The sequence below is a fragment of the Solanum verrucosum genome, unplaced genomic scaffold, assembly GCF_900185275.1.
Source record: "Solanum verrucosum unplaced genomic scaffold, falcon-dt-bn FXZP01000080.1, whole genome shotgun sequence".
NCBI lineage: Eukaryota > Viridiplantae > Streptophyta > Magnoliopsida > Solanales > Solanaceae > Solanum > Solanum verrucosum.
Window position 1 is genome coordinate 309260 of NW_026020097.1, and position 15399 is coordinate 324658.

Below are 15399 nucleotides of genomic sequence, written 5' to 3' on the forward strand. Positions count from 1 at the left end.
ATTACGTTGTATATAGAGGTCAAATTTTAGTTTAATAAATATAAATACATAAATTGACACCTCTTGAAACTAGTTGAAGGTTTAGTTTATTGGTTAATGTGTTGCAAAAACTCAACGAGGTCATGTGTTCAAGCCCTACTTAACCTCATTATAATTTTCTTTACTATAACCATTGACACCCCCTTAATGATTTGAGAAATATTCCAAATTAACATAATAATTTTTAAAAGTTTTATCACCTAACTATCTCAATGTCTATCGCTAAATATAATTATATAGAAGGTCATTTTTTAAAAAAAACATTTTAATTTTTTAAATTTATAGAATATCGAATTTTCCTTGCACTATCATAAATTGCTTAGTTGTGCCCTATGGTACAGGGTCAATGGCAAAAAGCCAAAAATGAGTACTTTTTCTAACACATTACACATGTATATGTTGTAGGGTGATATTATATATAAAAAAAATTCCTCCTTCCTTTTTTTCTTTTTAAAACAGTTTTGCAACTAATGAACCAATAAAACCATGAACAATTTGAATATATAGTTAAAATCTCGAAAAATTATTTAATAAGCCTTCAATATTTGGGGCTTAAGAATATGGAAAAATTACACGATTAAGCAAACTTATACTAGTTAATTAGTCATTATAGCTAGAGTTTATTTTAATTACCACTCGCCACCAATTTTTGGTTATAATTACGTTGCTTACCTTTTTTGTTTGTATAAGCGTGTAGCTGCCCCTTTCCATATATACAAATGATTCCTTCTCTTTCTTCATAATCATTTACCTTATTTTCTCCTTAAATCCCTCAACACAAATTGATTTCATAATTTGAAAATTTCAGTTCTTCCCTCTCAAATCGCGCTTCCTGATTTTCAGGACAATTGTTATGCAGTTAAGTTTCTTCCTTTTTTGTGGTTTCATTCTTATCATTTTGATTTGTATTTATATATAACTGCAATTTCATATGATTTTTCAGATTTATAATTAGATACAATCAAAATTATGGATGAAGAAACATCCAAAATAGCTTTGGAAGATATTATGACAATTATATAAGTACAAATCAGCTATGAATTATACAAATACATATATTTAAGTACAAATCAATTGTCACTACTCCTTTTATACAATTACAGACGAAAATGGCTCATTGATACAAACAATAATTTCACATAATAAATCATTATCAATCAATTATACATATACAAACACTAATTCCACCAATAAAATAGAATATCTGAATTATACATATACAAAATATACAAATATAAATCAGTTGCCAGTGTCACTACTCATTTTATACAATTACAAATGTAAATAGCTAATTTATATCGACTCTAATTCACATAAACTACAGTCACCAATTAATTATGCATATACAAACACTAATTCCATCAAAAATAAAACAAACCTATACATATACAAAATATATAAATACAAACCACCTTTGAAGAATCTATTTATACAATTATGTATGAAAATAACTAATTTATACAAACACTAATTCCACATAAACTACAGTCATCAATGAATTGAATCAATCAATAATAATTTATACAATAACAAATAGAAATCAATTTATACATTTACGGAAGGAAGGAAAGTCATATTTGGTATGAAAGTCTAAAGAGATACTGTTCCATGAATTAAGGGATTATTTACCTTTTTCCAATCGAAATTACTGTCATTATTTTTTTTAAAGTTTGGATTTTCGTTTTGTATAAAATACCAAATAATAGTGAATTATACAACTACGCTTGCCTATTACCAATAAAATTGTAGCTACATCACGTAAATATGTAAACTATAGGTAAGGAGCCTAATTAAGTTTTTTCTTGTGGCAATATGCGAAATTTACTCTTAGAATATTACCCAACACGATGATCAAGTTATCAAGATTCCAGTCAGTCCATGCAAAATGTAATCTAAGGGAAAATATTTTCTAGCTAGTCACTTTGCTGTTTGTGTACAAGTTAAATTAGTAATCAATTTTTATTTTCTTTTAATGGTTCTTGTGCTGTATAAACTTAAATTACATGGTATTTTGACTTGTTCAACTATTAATTATGTTTCGTTGCCCCATTAAAAAAAAAAATAGTTCAACTTACTACAAACTATCTGAGTCACAATTTGACACAAACAAAACAAATAATAGTTGTCTAATTTACTTTGGATTTGGAATCTTGGAGAAGGGGTCAAAAAAAAATAATCTTGGAGAACAAGATAACGTAACAAACGTTCCTATAAATCAAAGTCCAAAATTTTGCAACTAAAAAATCAAAAACAAAGAAACACCATCTCTTCAACAATTCAATTGAAGATGGGATTAATGGGGACGACAGTAACATTCATGGCGGGCACTGCTTTTGGTGTATATTTGTGTCATACTTATGATGTTCCAACTTTCAACCAATTTAAGGAGGCTGCTATTGTCAAGGCCAAAAATCTTGAAGAGACCTATAATCCTTATGGCAAATCCAACAAACAAAAACCAGTTTTCTTTGACGATCGAAAACAACAATAGTTTTTGATTATTTGGTTTTTTTGAGTTATTATTCCACAATCAAGGGAGTTTCCTCTTTTTATTTGTCCTAGTACAGTTTGAAATTCCATGTTTTAGCAATTCAGTTTCTTCACAAACTTTTTACTTTTTTCTGAATTTATGTGATCTTGTACACACATTCTGTTCAAATAAACTCGAGCAATTAACCTGCAAAAGAATATAAAGTTTATAATTCAAGAAAAGCATAAAAGCATTTTTTGAAGAATATTTGTTCACAAGAATCAAATAAGTCAAATGAATAAGAAGGTTGTATCCATTACCTACCCCTAGATCAAATCGAATCAAGTCTTCGAATGCCCATAATGGACTAATAACATTTTTACACTATAGATAGATGACTGCATAATGACCTACTTCTAATGCACAAGTCTGTGAAGAGAAAGGGGGAAAAATAGAATTCTCGAATGCCGTTTAAGTTTTTCTGGGCACGCAACTAATGAACCAAAGAGTATCTCCTTCCAACTATGTCTTCTTGATCAGATACCCAACCAAAAGACCTATAAGACCAATCAGCACGACAAACAACATTGAGACGCCACCAGCATTGCTTTTGTTGATTTCTTGTCTTACCAGCTCCTGCAAAATTGTAGAGTAAGAAGCTGTATTTACAATCATCCAAGGAAAATAATCATAACATATTTCCAAAACCAGTTCTAGAAAATATTAAGGTTTCTTGGGACACTAATAATTTTCTCTTCTCCAATTACAATTGCTGATTTTTGGAATCCCTTCCAGAGGGTACAAAAAATAATATCAAAATAAAAACCTCATGGACATGCTTCAGAATATGCTGCTCATTTTGATTGCACCATTGACCATCAGTTACACCACAGGACCATAGATTCATGCACAATATAAAACAACTAATTATAATGACATGATAATTTTGGCATGGGTTACAATTCTATGGTCTTAACTGGAACTACATGCTTCATTATATTTCCTTCATTCTGTAGGGAATAGGGACTCTGTAGGCACCCTTTATCCAAGTATATAATATCACACTATCTTTTTCTCATGAGTAAAGATCACACCTTCTAAATCAATTTGATGTGCAATTAGCTAAGGAAATATCACATTTCAAACTACGGCATGGACTGTGCAACTCAATCTCAGAGATGATAAGATTTTTATTTGTATTGGAAAGAAATAGATCAAAAAGAAAAAGTTGAAAACTAATGTTCTTCCCAATCACACTATTCAAGCGAATACACAAGCAATATTACATCCAACTGCTAGCATGTGTTCCCAAGTTGGTAATTATACTAGTATTTAAAGCACAAAAAACGTCCCAAGAGTACTCCCCAGAACAACTCGTTTAACTGCATGTATATAAAGTCACCTCCTCATCATAACCACTCACAACTGAAACCACTCAGAACTCTGGTTCCTTCCCCTCTTTCCAACCACCTATTACTACAAGAACAACAACATACCCAGTGTAATCCCATGAGTGGGCTCTGGGTAGGGTAGGATCTTACCCCTACCTTTGTGGGATAGAGGGGCTATTTATGGTAACATATATGGTCAAGAAAAAGGCGATGCATAGGTACCAACCACTAACCACCGCTTCACTCGAAAAAAAATTCCGATGACGATAGTGTCCGTGGTAGCTTACAAACAGCCATTTCACTCAAACTTCTATAGTTCCATATGTGAACAAGTAAGAAAATCTCAAATTAATATCACCCATGGTTTAACAAATTTATTACCTCCAACTAGGGCAAACAAGGAAATTTCACCAAACAGAATGCATGCACTACACTCCAGATATGTCTTCACGTCCAACAAGCAATAGGAATTCCCTCCATCATTTCAAACCAGTATTTTACGAAGAGAGAACATCACCATCACAAGGAATAAAGTGGCAAAAGTAGAAGCTACTTGAAGCATCATCACTATTATTCACTAATAGATCATTCTTTTATCATATTCATCAAAACAAAGATACTTTCATCCAGCCACAATCAAGCAAATAATAAATGAACTTTAACCAAGAGATGGGGAAAGAGTAGAATTCGATAAAGCAAATTCAAAAAGTGACAAGTCAAAAACTGGAAGACTCATAATTTCATAAGGTCACTAAACGTACCAATTCCTGACATAATTTCTGATTTTGTTGAAGAGCAGAAGCTTTCTCATCAGTCAACCTCGAAATCAAAGACCATGCCTAAAGTGAAAGTATTTGTTAAAGATTGTTCAGAAACTAACTTGATAAAAACAGCTTTCAGTTGAAATACATTGTGCCAAGAAGTAGTTGTACGAAGTAAGGATATTCAATCACCCAGCAGAAATCAACAGAAGAAAATTGTGCTAGCTGCTACTACAGATCATACATGTTAAGCTTCAACTTGAAAAATTGTGGATGTCAATATGTCCTTGATGATCAACAAAATCAAATTGGGGTAACAGGAAGCACCAGACTCATTAACTCACGTTGGGCCTCGGTTGAAGGCTAAAGATGATGTCACAAAATTACACAATGCCCATATGGTCTTTTTCCCAAATATACAAGAGCGAAAAAACTGAGAAGACATCTTTTTATGGTTAAAAAGTTCAATAATTACTCAATAGAATAATTCCGGTCACAATTTTCTCATGTTTGTTTTTATTAATGTCAATAACTCGATAGAATAATTCCGGCTCTTGCAATTTTCTCATGTTTATGTTTTATTAATGTCAATAGCTCTTAAGTTATAACTAGTTATTTGACTACTTTTATAAGAGATAAAGGTGATTGAGTATCTCCAGCAGTTTCCTGTTAATAATTCACACAAATATCTCATTGTTACCTGGTTAACTTTTAGCTTCTTCATCTACAAGTATCACTTTTATTTTCAAAATTTCTTGTGTGGATTCTATCGACAAAATTAAAAAAGTAGATCTTCTTTTCCAATATATCAATAAAATGCCCATATAAATATTATATTTAATCAGATTATGTCAAGAGCTCGCTAAGTGTTTGATGATTTAAGAAAATCTGAAAAAGGTTTTTTAAAAAAGGAAGGGAAGAGAAAGAGCACTCATGATATTCTAATTAGAATGACCAGAATCTAACACAAGGATAGACCATTCTACTTGTTATCAGCACAGTACCTGGATGATCAGCAATTATTTTCAAAGAAACTAACTCCAGAACATGATAAATCATGATTTCGTCCTCCCAAGTCCCAGCCTTTAACACCATTATAGTCTTATCTTTGTTTTGTAAAAAAAAAAACAGAAAAGGAAGTACGAAGACAAGATTCTTAAATGTTTGCTCATTATCCTAACATTAGGTAAAATTATTCATTGCATCTGGAACTACATAAATTCTGTGGTCCCACAATGTGTTAACCTTACTTATTACTTCTTTCTAACTTCTCATCTCAGCCTTTTCTGCACTCATAGATAAAGGCCTTCTCCATATGTCCAAAAACATAAATCAACCCATTTGCCATTATCACAAACACAGCGAAATGTGTCAAATCTTGAATAGCCATGTGGACTATTGTACTGTGGACAAACCTCTGTAAAGTTTTATTCACATTAGGGAAAGATATCCAAATTCCAATAAATATATACCTTGCCTAAATTACAAAAAGTGAAAATGTGTGTATTGGATAGACTCAATGTTAGGCATGATTTAATGAATTCGGGAAGATTTATTATCCTTCTGTTATGGGTCAGAGATAAGTACGTAAAGCAAACTAAATACTCCAGGTTACCTGACACTTGGGACTTGATTCTGAAAATTAACCTGTGAACATGCTATTGTCAACATTTGGGTGGTAGTCATAATGACAAATGTTGGAGAAAGAGCTGAAATCGGTATTGGGGTTCTTGGTTAAAGTTATCCATCTTGGAAATTTTCCAAAAGGAGTCCCAATGGAAAGCTAAAAAAGTGGCATTGGAAAGAATTCTGGAGGGCAAAGGAAAGGAGAGCATATCGTGACAGTATTGATAAGCAGATAGACTTAATTGTAAGGAGGTATCATAGGAAGAGCAGAATTACTTAGACCTCCATGCTTATTTGAATACTCCTTTGAGATACAGCCCACAACTTATACTACATGTTTTAAACCACAATCATGTCAACAGAAATTATAAATTTCATTCTAATTTAACCTTACAATATATTAGAATTTGCTTAAATTTTAAGAGACGAAAAATGAAGAAAACCAAAGCTGATTGGTTTCAACCTTTAATGGGTTGACCCAACCCATTCATATCTCTAGGTGGGTCACTAACCTCCCTTGTCCACAGCTCTCATGGCCCAGCAAGGCTCCATTTTCCCAACTTACTCCATGCCCCAGCAAACCTTTCCAACCCCCTCCTTCCCTCAACCTTGTCATCCCTTCTCTTAACCATATCCAGCCCTGCTATCGACCTCCACTTCTCCCACTCTTGACCTATATTACCAGCCCTCTCTCAGGTCCCAAAAGTGCAAGTTTCACCATCACCATGTCTATTATGATCAGGCATTTAAGTAAATTCTCAACTTGCCGTCCAGTTCTAACAAAATGATACAAATCGGGAGTTGCAAAATTAACTTCTTTTCGGAATGAAAGAGAAAGTATTCTTTCTTTGCACTCGTTTAAGAAGGTTAAAGGAAGAGGTTCAGAAAAGACGCTGAAATGGCACATAAAGAATTCTGAAATCTTGTGCCGACGCAGAGAAATTGTGGAGCTGAAACCGACCAAGAAAGATACCAGACGGATCAGGGTTCAACCGGTAGATGAACTTCACAAATATCTGGCATGGGAAAAGCAGGAACCTATCAGCTTGTACCAAATCTACCGAGCATTCACCTTTAACTTTCAGTTGCAGGGGAGGAGGCATCTGGTTTTCAGAAAACAAGAGGAAAGGTTCATTTAGTTTTGCTAAATTTATGAAGAAGCACTTGAGCCGGGATCTTTCAGAAACAGTCTCTCTACCTCCACAAGGTAGGGGTAAGGGTTTTGCATCCACTCTACCCTCCCAGACCCCACTTGTGGATTACACTGGGTATGTTGTTGATGTGAAGTCACCTAAACTTCAATATAGAAACCCAAAATTATCATCCATTCTGTTAGGCAACAAGCTGCTGATACGGCACTATGAAAGGAATATTTTTGACTGCACTGTCAGGTCAGGATCATTATGTTTTAAAAAATATTAATATGAGAATACCACTTCTCCAAAGGTCGGTTTAGAAATCCATTTCAGAACTGAATAGTTTGCCTCCCTTAACCTTATTTCCTAGAACCATTAGTCTAATGACAGTTAAATCAAAAGTGAATAGTTCTCTTCCCATAACCTCATTTCCTAGAAACATATTAAAGAATTAGGTAAACTTGACAGTGCAGCTTCTACGATAATACAGAACCAATAGGTCTACAGCATGCATGCACAGATTGATGTAATGGTTTTTTTATGTGAAAGCAATATGTTTCACCTCTGAAGGGGATGATTTTGCTTTGGACTCCTCCAACGATCGTGACACCTAATATTAAGGTCAAGAAGAGAACTTTAGCTTAGCTCATAGTTGGGGAAGAATCACAAAAAAAATATAAATTCAGACACTTACTGCTTCTGGAAGTGAAGTGCTTTTACTATCATCTTCAGTCAACGATGTCCTGGGAGAACCACCTTCTTCAGACCCTTCTGGCACGGGAGAGGGAGGGTTTGCAGGAACATAAACAACCCTCAGTTTAAATTCATCAATAACTTTTCCATCCTCCCTATTGAACTAGAAGCAAATGGAAAATACCAATTTCAGTAAACCATAATACTAAAAGAGCCAGAAAAACATTGCTTAATGGTTGTAAGCAACTCACAATCTCTGGAGTGACATCTTTATTAGTTGTACCAGTGGGTGCTATAGCACTCTGAATTAGAAACTTATCCTTACACTGCATATCAGGAGGTGCCTCTTTCTGCGTTTGCATTGTAACTACAAAATCCACCACAACTTATATATTAAAAAATCAATTCAACTACATTTTGTTGCCTGTATCTAATACAATCTCCTTCAAATTCTATATAATTGCATTTCACAAGACACTGAGTTAAAAGATATTAATTTAACTTCCATACTAGGACATCACAAAAGAAGAAACGCGTCAAATAAATTGGGACAGAAGGGGTAATTCAAATGGCGCAATCAACGAACAAATAGAAAGGAAATGTTACCTGTGACATTGCATGAAGATCCAGGCAAAACAACACCAGCATTAGGCCTAACACAGTACTTCTTGGGGTTGGTCGTCTTAACCTTTCTAACACAGAAGAGAACAACTCAACATTTTACACATCTAACATAACTTGGGTTGATTAAATTAAGCTAATAAATCTCCAAATTAGTTACCTTGAATGCAATGTATTGATCAGTCTTGTTACTTAATTGCATAGAACATGCACTCTGCTTCCTCAACTCAACTTTTCAATACAAGCCCACGAACAACAAAAAAATCAATACCCAAATTAATCAAAACTCAGCTAAATAAGCATGATTCTCCCTAATGGTTAACATTCGCCAAGAAATCAAAAGGGATAAAACCCACATTGGTACTCGATTAATTAAGCGAAACCCATCAATAAATTGAACAAAAAATCGATAAAATCTTAGGAAAAAGAAACTTAAGATAGCAAACAATTAAAAAAACTATGTGCTTACATGGAAATTTGAGCTCTGTGGGATAAATATTGATGAATTCACCGGTGGTCATGGCTACGTCTAAACCAATTACCCAAACTTATCTAGAGTTTTATTTTTATTGTTTTGTTCTTCACTGAGAATGATCGGAGATTTTTAGTCAGCGCCGAAGAACCTGACAATGAGGAAAATGAAATTAATTATTTTCTGGGCTTGTTTTAGGTAATCTTATGAGATTTGAATAATAATATTTTCGAGACTTTGGTGGAAGGAAATCTTAGCAAATTAACTTTTTTATTCCATTATTACCCTTATATCATGACTAAATTTACGATATCGAGTGGTGAAGGAGATGTGAAACTTGAGGATATAAATGTAAAAACAGGTTGGACAGAACTCCTCAATGAGATTGGTGTTTTGAGTTGGCAAAACTCCTTCGCATGTGCTACCAACCCAAATGGCAAATTAATTTTATTTTTGATTAATAAGATTAATTATTTATTGGTCCTACAAAATAGATTTTTTTTCTTACCTAGAAAATAATAAATTAAAATATAACTTATTACTTTTTTTTAACAAAAATGGAAGAGGAAGCAATATTTTAATAGAATTGCTTCCTTTGTTTGATGTGCATCAGAATGGGAAGTCAAGTCATTCAATATTTATATTAAATGAAATAATTTATTTTGTCATTTAATCATAATAAAGTCACATACTTGTGGTTGAATTACATTTATTTTGTACTTTCTTTCTTTCAAAATTGGTGATGTCGTATTTTCATTTTGTTTTAAAATAATTAGTTTATCACAAAATCAAAAGGGGTAATTTATCAATTTTATCCTCATTTAAATAGGTTAAGTTTTACCTAATCAAGAATTCATTAAAGAGTTGCTTCTTTTTTAAGGCACTTAATTATAAGTAAATAGAAACTCTTCTTATTTTTTAGGAGTAAGTAATTTTATAAATGGTATGTTCAAGCTAAAAATATCACTTATTATGAAACAAAAAGAGAATTTAATAGTTTGATATAAACACTAAAAACTAGTAATAAATCTTGCTTCTTATATTATTATTGACCATCAATTGGAAGCAGGTGAAATAGTGATGTATTATGATTAATTTAAACCTTTGATTACCAACTTACTATAATTTGTCCAAGAAGTAAAAACCATAATAAATTAATGGAAAAATTATCTATATACACACCTTTATTTTCCATAATTTCCATTATTTCCTACCATTTTAAAATATTTTCAAAATCTCTTATTTTTTTCCCAAATCTCAAGCCAGCCGATACATTACTCCTAACACAACAAACCCACGTTTCCTCTCCTATTTTCGCTCCTTCAATCTCTCCCTTATTTCACTCCTATAATCTGATCAGTTACATCCTTCATTTCAATTTGAATTTCAAAAGGTTTCTCTCTCTAGTACCAATCAATTTTAAATCACTGAATTTTTTGTCTCTGGCTTCTCGCTAGTTGCAGTTTTGATCGACTGCAAAAGGACCTTTACTCTACTGTTGTAGTGTTCTATTTTTTCAGTCAGGCCATTTTAATTGTTCTTATATATAAAAATCATCACATTTCAGTCGTTATTGACAAAGTTATATAAGAACTATTTCAAAAAATTTGCCCGTCATCGTTTTTCACGAGTTTAGTAGATTTGCAAGCTTGGGTAAAAAAAATAAAAAAAATCTTCTCATTCGTCTTAGTAATTGCTAATACATTTTGACACGTAACCAATGTAATGTAATTTATAACTTGATTGCTGATTCAATTATGTATTTATTTGATAATTTAGTTTTAGTTAGTTGGGTATTGATTTATGTTGATACATTGAATAATTAGTTGTAGTTAGTTCCTAATTCATTCATGTATCTAATTGAAAAATTAATTCTTACTTACTGTGATACATAGATACACTTTATTTCATTTTGTATACTATTTTTCTCAACCTTATTGTATCAGATACATCATTTTAGAACTAGATCATGATACATTATATAAAAATAAATCTGAACCATATTGAGTTGTACCATCTCCACAAACACAATCTCTAGTACATTATTATCAAATAGTTAATGATACATTATTTTAAGAAAAGATATATGAAACATAATGTGTTACAAAAAATTAACACAAGGTTGAAAATCTTAACATTTCAGTTATTGTATCAAAATTTCACCGACAAATAGTAAATTGTAATGTTTTATCAAGGTAAAAATTGAAAAGCACAAACTGAAAATCTATAATCTCAAAATAATGTTTGAAACATAATAGTAGTCCCAAAAAAGAGTTTGTCAATCTTCTTTCGGAAAGAAAGTACAATTTCGAAAGTACAAGTTCATCGCTTGTGACCTTCTTTGTCCATAACGTCCACAACAGTTTGTGTTTGTGCTCATCTTTTCATCTAGATTTTTTTCCTTCTTTTCCTTGGTCGTCCAGGCATCCTTTTGTACCTAGGTGGCAAGACAATTTCTTCCAAAACAAACTCTAGTACTGACCAATCGTCCTTATCTGGCATTAAAATCATTGGAACTTCATACGTGTTTGCTAATGCAATTGGTTTGTAGTAATCAGAGCAATAGGGATGTATCTTTGTAATATTTTTGCTCTTCACAATGACAATTGCGTGCGTACAAGGTATCTCATCATGCTGAAATCTCCCACAGTTACATATTTTTCTCTCAAGGCAAACAATGTATCGTCGTCCACCTTTATACACTGAATAAATAAATTTAGAAGATGGAACAACTTGCGCACATTTAAAAGTTAGAGATACATTACATATCAATCAACTCAATTTAAGATACACAACAACCTAATAATAATTAGGACAAATTACTTAACTACACTCTTTTACTTACCTTAATATCCATTTATCCCTACTTATTTCAAAATTTTCAAAAATCCCTTATTTTACCTATGTATCCCGCATGTATCCCATGCACAACATTATGTATCTCGCTATGTGGAATGTATCAAACGTTATGAATCCCGTGCACAACACTATGTATCCCGCATGTATCCCGTGCACAACGTTATGTATCCCGCCATGTGGAATGTATCAAACTTAATGTATCCTGTGCACAACGCTATGCATCCCGCTATGTGAAATGTATCAAACCTAATGTATCTCGTGCACAACGCTATGTATCCCGCAAACATCATTTTTAAGGGATTTTTGGTAAATAGAAAACTAGAATGGATATGATGTTATTTAGTACTTATAATATGTGGTTGTTATAATTTATACTAATAATTAACTCCAGATACACGATAATTTATATATTGATACATACCTCAATATATTGATAAAGAAATTCATATACTGATACATAAATAAAAATTCACATGTATCTGATAGTAACAACATACTGACTCGCATCTATAAAAATTCATTACATATACATCAAACTAGAATTGAATCAAGTTGAAATCAGTAATGTATCATGATTAATATGTACATATACAAATTTAAAAAAATAAAAAGAAATTCACATGTATCTGATACTTTATATTAATAGTACAGTAACTCACACATCTGCAAACCCATAACATATATGTCAAAATTTTAATGTATAAAGTTCTAATCAGTAATGTGTCGTGACTTATGGATCAATATACAAATTCATGAATGAAAAACAATGATTAAAGCACATGAATATGTGTTGCATACCTTTTTTTATCCGATCTTTTAACTCGAAAATTGAAGTTATGTAAATAAACATAACTATTTTTGCCCAAGCTAATTATAAAATAACAACTTTCAATTGCCTTCGTATTTAGGATCTGCCATCACACAATAGTAAGCAACCACCAGCACAAAAATAAAGATACCAAGAAAGTTGACAAAGAAACCCAGACACGATCGTCCATACTGAGATTTGTGTAGAATTAGAAGAACCCAAAAGCTACTACCTTTGATTTTTTCTTCCTTCGAGAGTGTCAGTCAAAAATCAAAATATTCATTATGTATCTTATCAAATTTTTAATAAATTTTTTGAATCTTACTCGAAAGTTTCTTCGTAGAAATAGGGATAAAGATAAAGATGGATTTTGAATTTTTAATTGATTTGTTATTTTAGGATATGTGTTTCTCTGATTAACACAGTAAAAAGGAACTGAATGGCATAAATTATGGGATTTTAATTTGATTTTATGTTCTGTTTCCATTTATAAGCGCAACAACCATATATATAATGTATCACAATTACTGTATCCGGACAGCCAATTATGTATTCGTATGGCAAATATTTTAAGGGATTTTTGTAAAATAGAAAAGAGTAGGGATATGATGTAATTTAGGTTTTACACTATGAAATTTATGTAAGTTATACTAAATTAATTGAAGGTGAAAATACTTGACCAAAAATAACAAGGACCAAATTTAGGATAAAGATTCGGTCAAGTATAATTAGGTCAAGTAATGTTCAATGACTTTATAGATTCATGCCATGTGTACTATATAATAATTTATGGTTGAGATCCATTTAAATTATGGAAAAGGGCCAAAAATACCCTTGAACTATTTGAAAAGGTCTAAAAATCTCCTCATTCATCTATTGGGCTAAAAATACCCCTCTATCTACCTTTTTGGTCCATCTCTACCCTTAAAACTAACAACCACTTTTTTAAAAAATATTATTATTATTATTATTATTTATTACATGTCATTTTCTTATTGGATAAATTAAATCTCAACCCATTTAATTTTCTCCTGCCCACCCATTGTAGTGAACATGACCCAAACCCAATTAGAAGACCCATTAAAAAATAAATTGATTGAATCTTTCTCCCCTAACCCCAAGCTTCTTTCTTCTTCCCTCTTTTCTTATTCAAAATTTTCAAGATAATATTCAATCAATTGATTAAAAATGATTATTTGTGAATTTGGCTCCATTAGAACTTCAAAATATTAATTAAATATTACATGAGCATAAAATGGCGTCGAAAATTTTAAAGTAAAATAAGTTCAAAATATTTAGAAGAAACAAGTGAAAAACACTCCACTAGAGATCAACTTTAGAGTTTAGGCACAAAGGTTGTTACCAAATTCACTAGCTCTTGAAGAATTTGATCAGCTTTAGAATTTATGTTTAATTTTACTGTATTAGGAATTAATGATAGGTGTAAAAACAGCTCCTTTTAGTTATTAGCTTCCTTACTTGTACGCATCTTGTGTAATGTGGATGACCAATCAATCATCTATGAAATCTATCACCTTTTGTTAACTCATGAGAATTTGGGTTTGCATAATTTGTAGAGTTTGCTCTGTTACTATTTCTCAATTTGTTAGTTTTCTTTGATGCTGATGGTAGCCTTGAGTGTTCCCAAGTATATCTGTCTACGCCTGTTGTGAAAAATGGTAAGGTTTATTTAATGTTCTCTCTTCAGCAACTGATTTTGTTTCATATAATGTAGGGAAAAAGGACAAATATACCCCCGAACTTTCAAAAATGGTATGTCAATACCCTTCGTCATATTTTTCGTCCATCAAAGCCTTTGCCGTCCAATAATCAGTACATATTTACTCCTCCCACTAACGGAACACTTATTGTGTACACGTGGCGCAATCTTACGCCACAACCCGAATTGACCAATTTTTTAACCCAAATTTCAAAACCCACCTATAACCCATTTAACCCACCCGATTTACCCACAAATAAACTCTCTAAAATCCTAAAGAAAAATGGAAATCCTTATTGAATTCATCAACATGAACCCTAATAGTATCCTTATCAACATTAACATCATTTTTAATCTTCTTCGCATTTTGGTAACCCACATACGACACCGCCGACCATGGCGGTGGAGGTGGCGGCGAAGGCTAAGGATAAGGATTTCGGGAAGGGGGAGGTATTGTAGAAGTTGCAGGTAAGGAGTAGGCTGGGTGGGGAACTGGTGGGGGAAGGGAAGGAAAGGGCAGAGCAATAGAAGAAGACAGTGGCGGCAGCAGCGGAGGAGGAGAGTGGTGGAAGTGATAATTTTGATGCCTTTTACTCCATGAAATTTCCATTTTTTCTTCCTTGCAGGAACTAGAGGAACAATAGTAGAAGAATTTTGAAGAAATCAACCGAAGAATTAGAGAAGAAGAATGATGGAAAATGTGGGACCCATGTTGTTAAGGGAAAGTGATTAGGAAGTTAAGTTGTTGAAAAAATAATTTCAAAAATTAAGTTTTACCAAAACAATCCATTAATTAATATGAG

General features: G+C 32.3%; 1 protein-coding gene across 1 annotated transcript; it reads right to left on the reverse strand.

The window, feature by feature from the left end:
* Positions 1 to 2721: 2721 nt before the first annotated feature.
* On the reverse strand, positions 2722 to 9424 carry LOC125824828 (vesicle-associated protein 1-3). The gene is made up of 8 exons (XM_049504181.1): positions 9207 to 9424; positions 8898 to 8968; positions 8723 to 8804; positions 8368 to 8483; positions 8118 to 8279; positions 7986 to 8033; positions 4662 to 4739; positions 2722 to 3145 (listed from the first exon to the last, which is right to left on the reverse strand). The coding sequence occupies exons 1-8, from the start codon at positions 9256 to 9258 to the stop codon at positions 3032 to 3034; spliced, it is 723 nt and encodes a 240-aa protein (XP_049360138.1). The 5' UTR covers positions 9259 to 9424; the 3' UTR covers positions 2722 to 3031.
* Between the last annotated feature and the right edge of the window lie 5975 nt (positions 9425 to 15399).

Excerpts from the sequence above, each read along its gene's own strand:
- LOC125824828 (XM_049504181.1), bottom strand. The coding sequence starts at position 9,258 with ATGACCACCGGTGAATTCATCAATATTTATCCCACAGAGCTCAAATTT. Across the intron at positions 8,805-8,897 it reads ATCAATACATTGCATTCAAG|GTTAAGACGACCAACCCCAA; the intron begins GTAACTAATTTG and ends TGTGTTAGAAAG. Across the intron at positions 8,484-8,722 it reads ATCTTCATGCAATGTCACAG|TTACAATGCAAACGCAGAAA; the intron begins GTAACATTTCCT and ends TGGATTTTGTAG.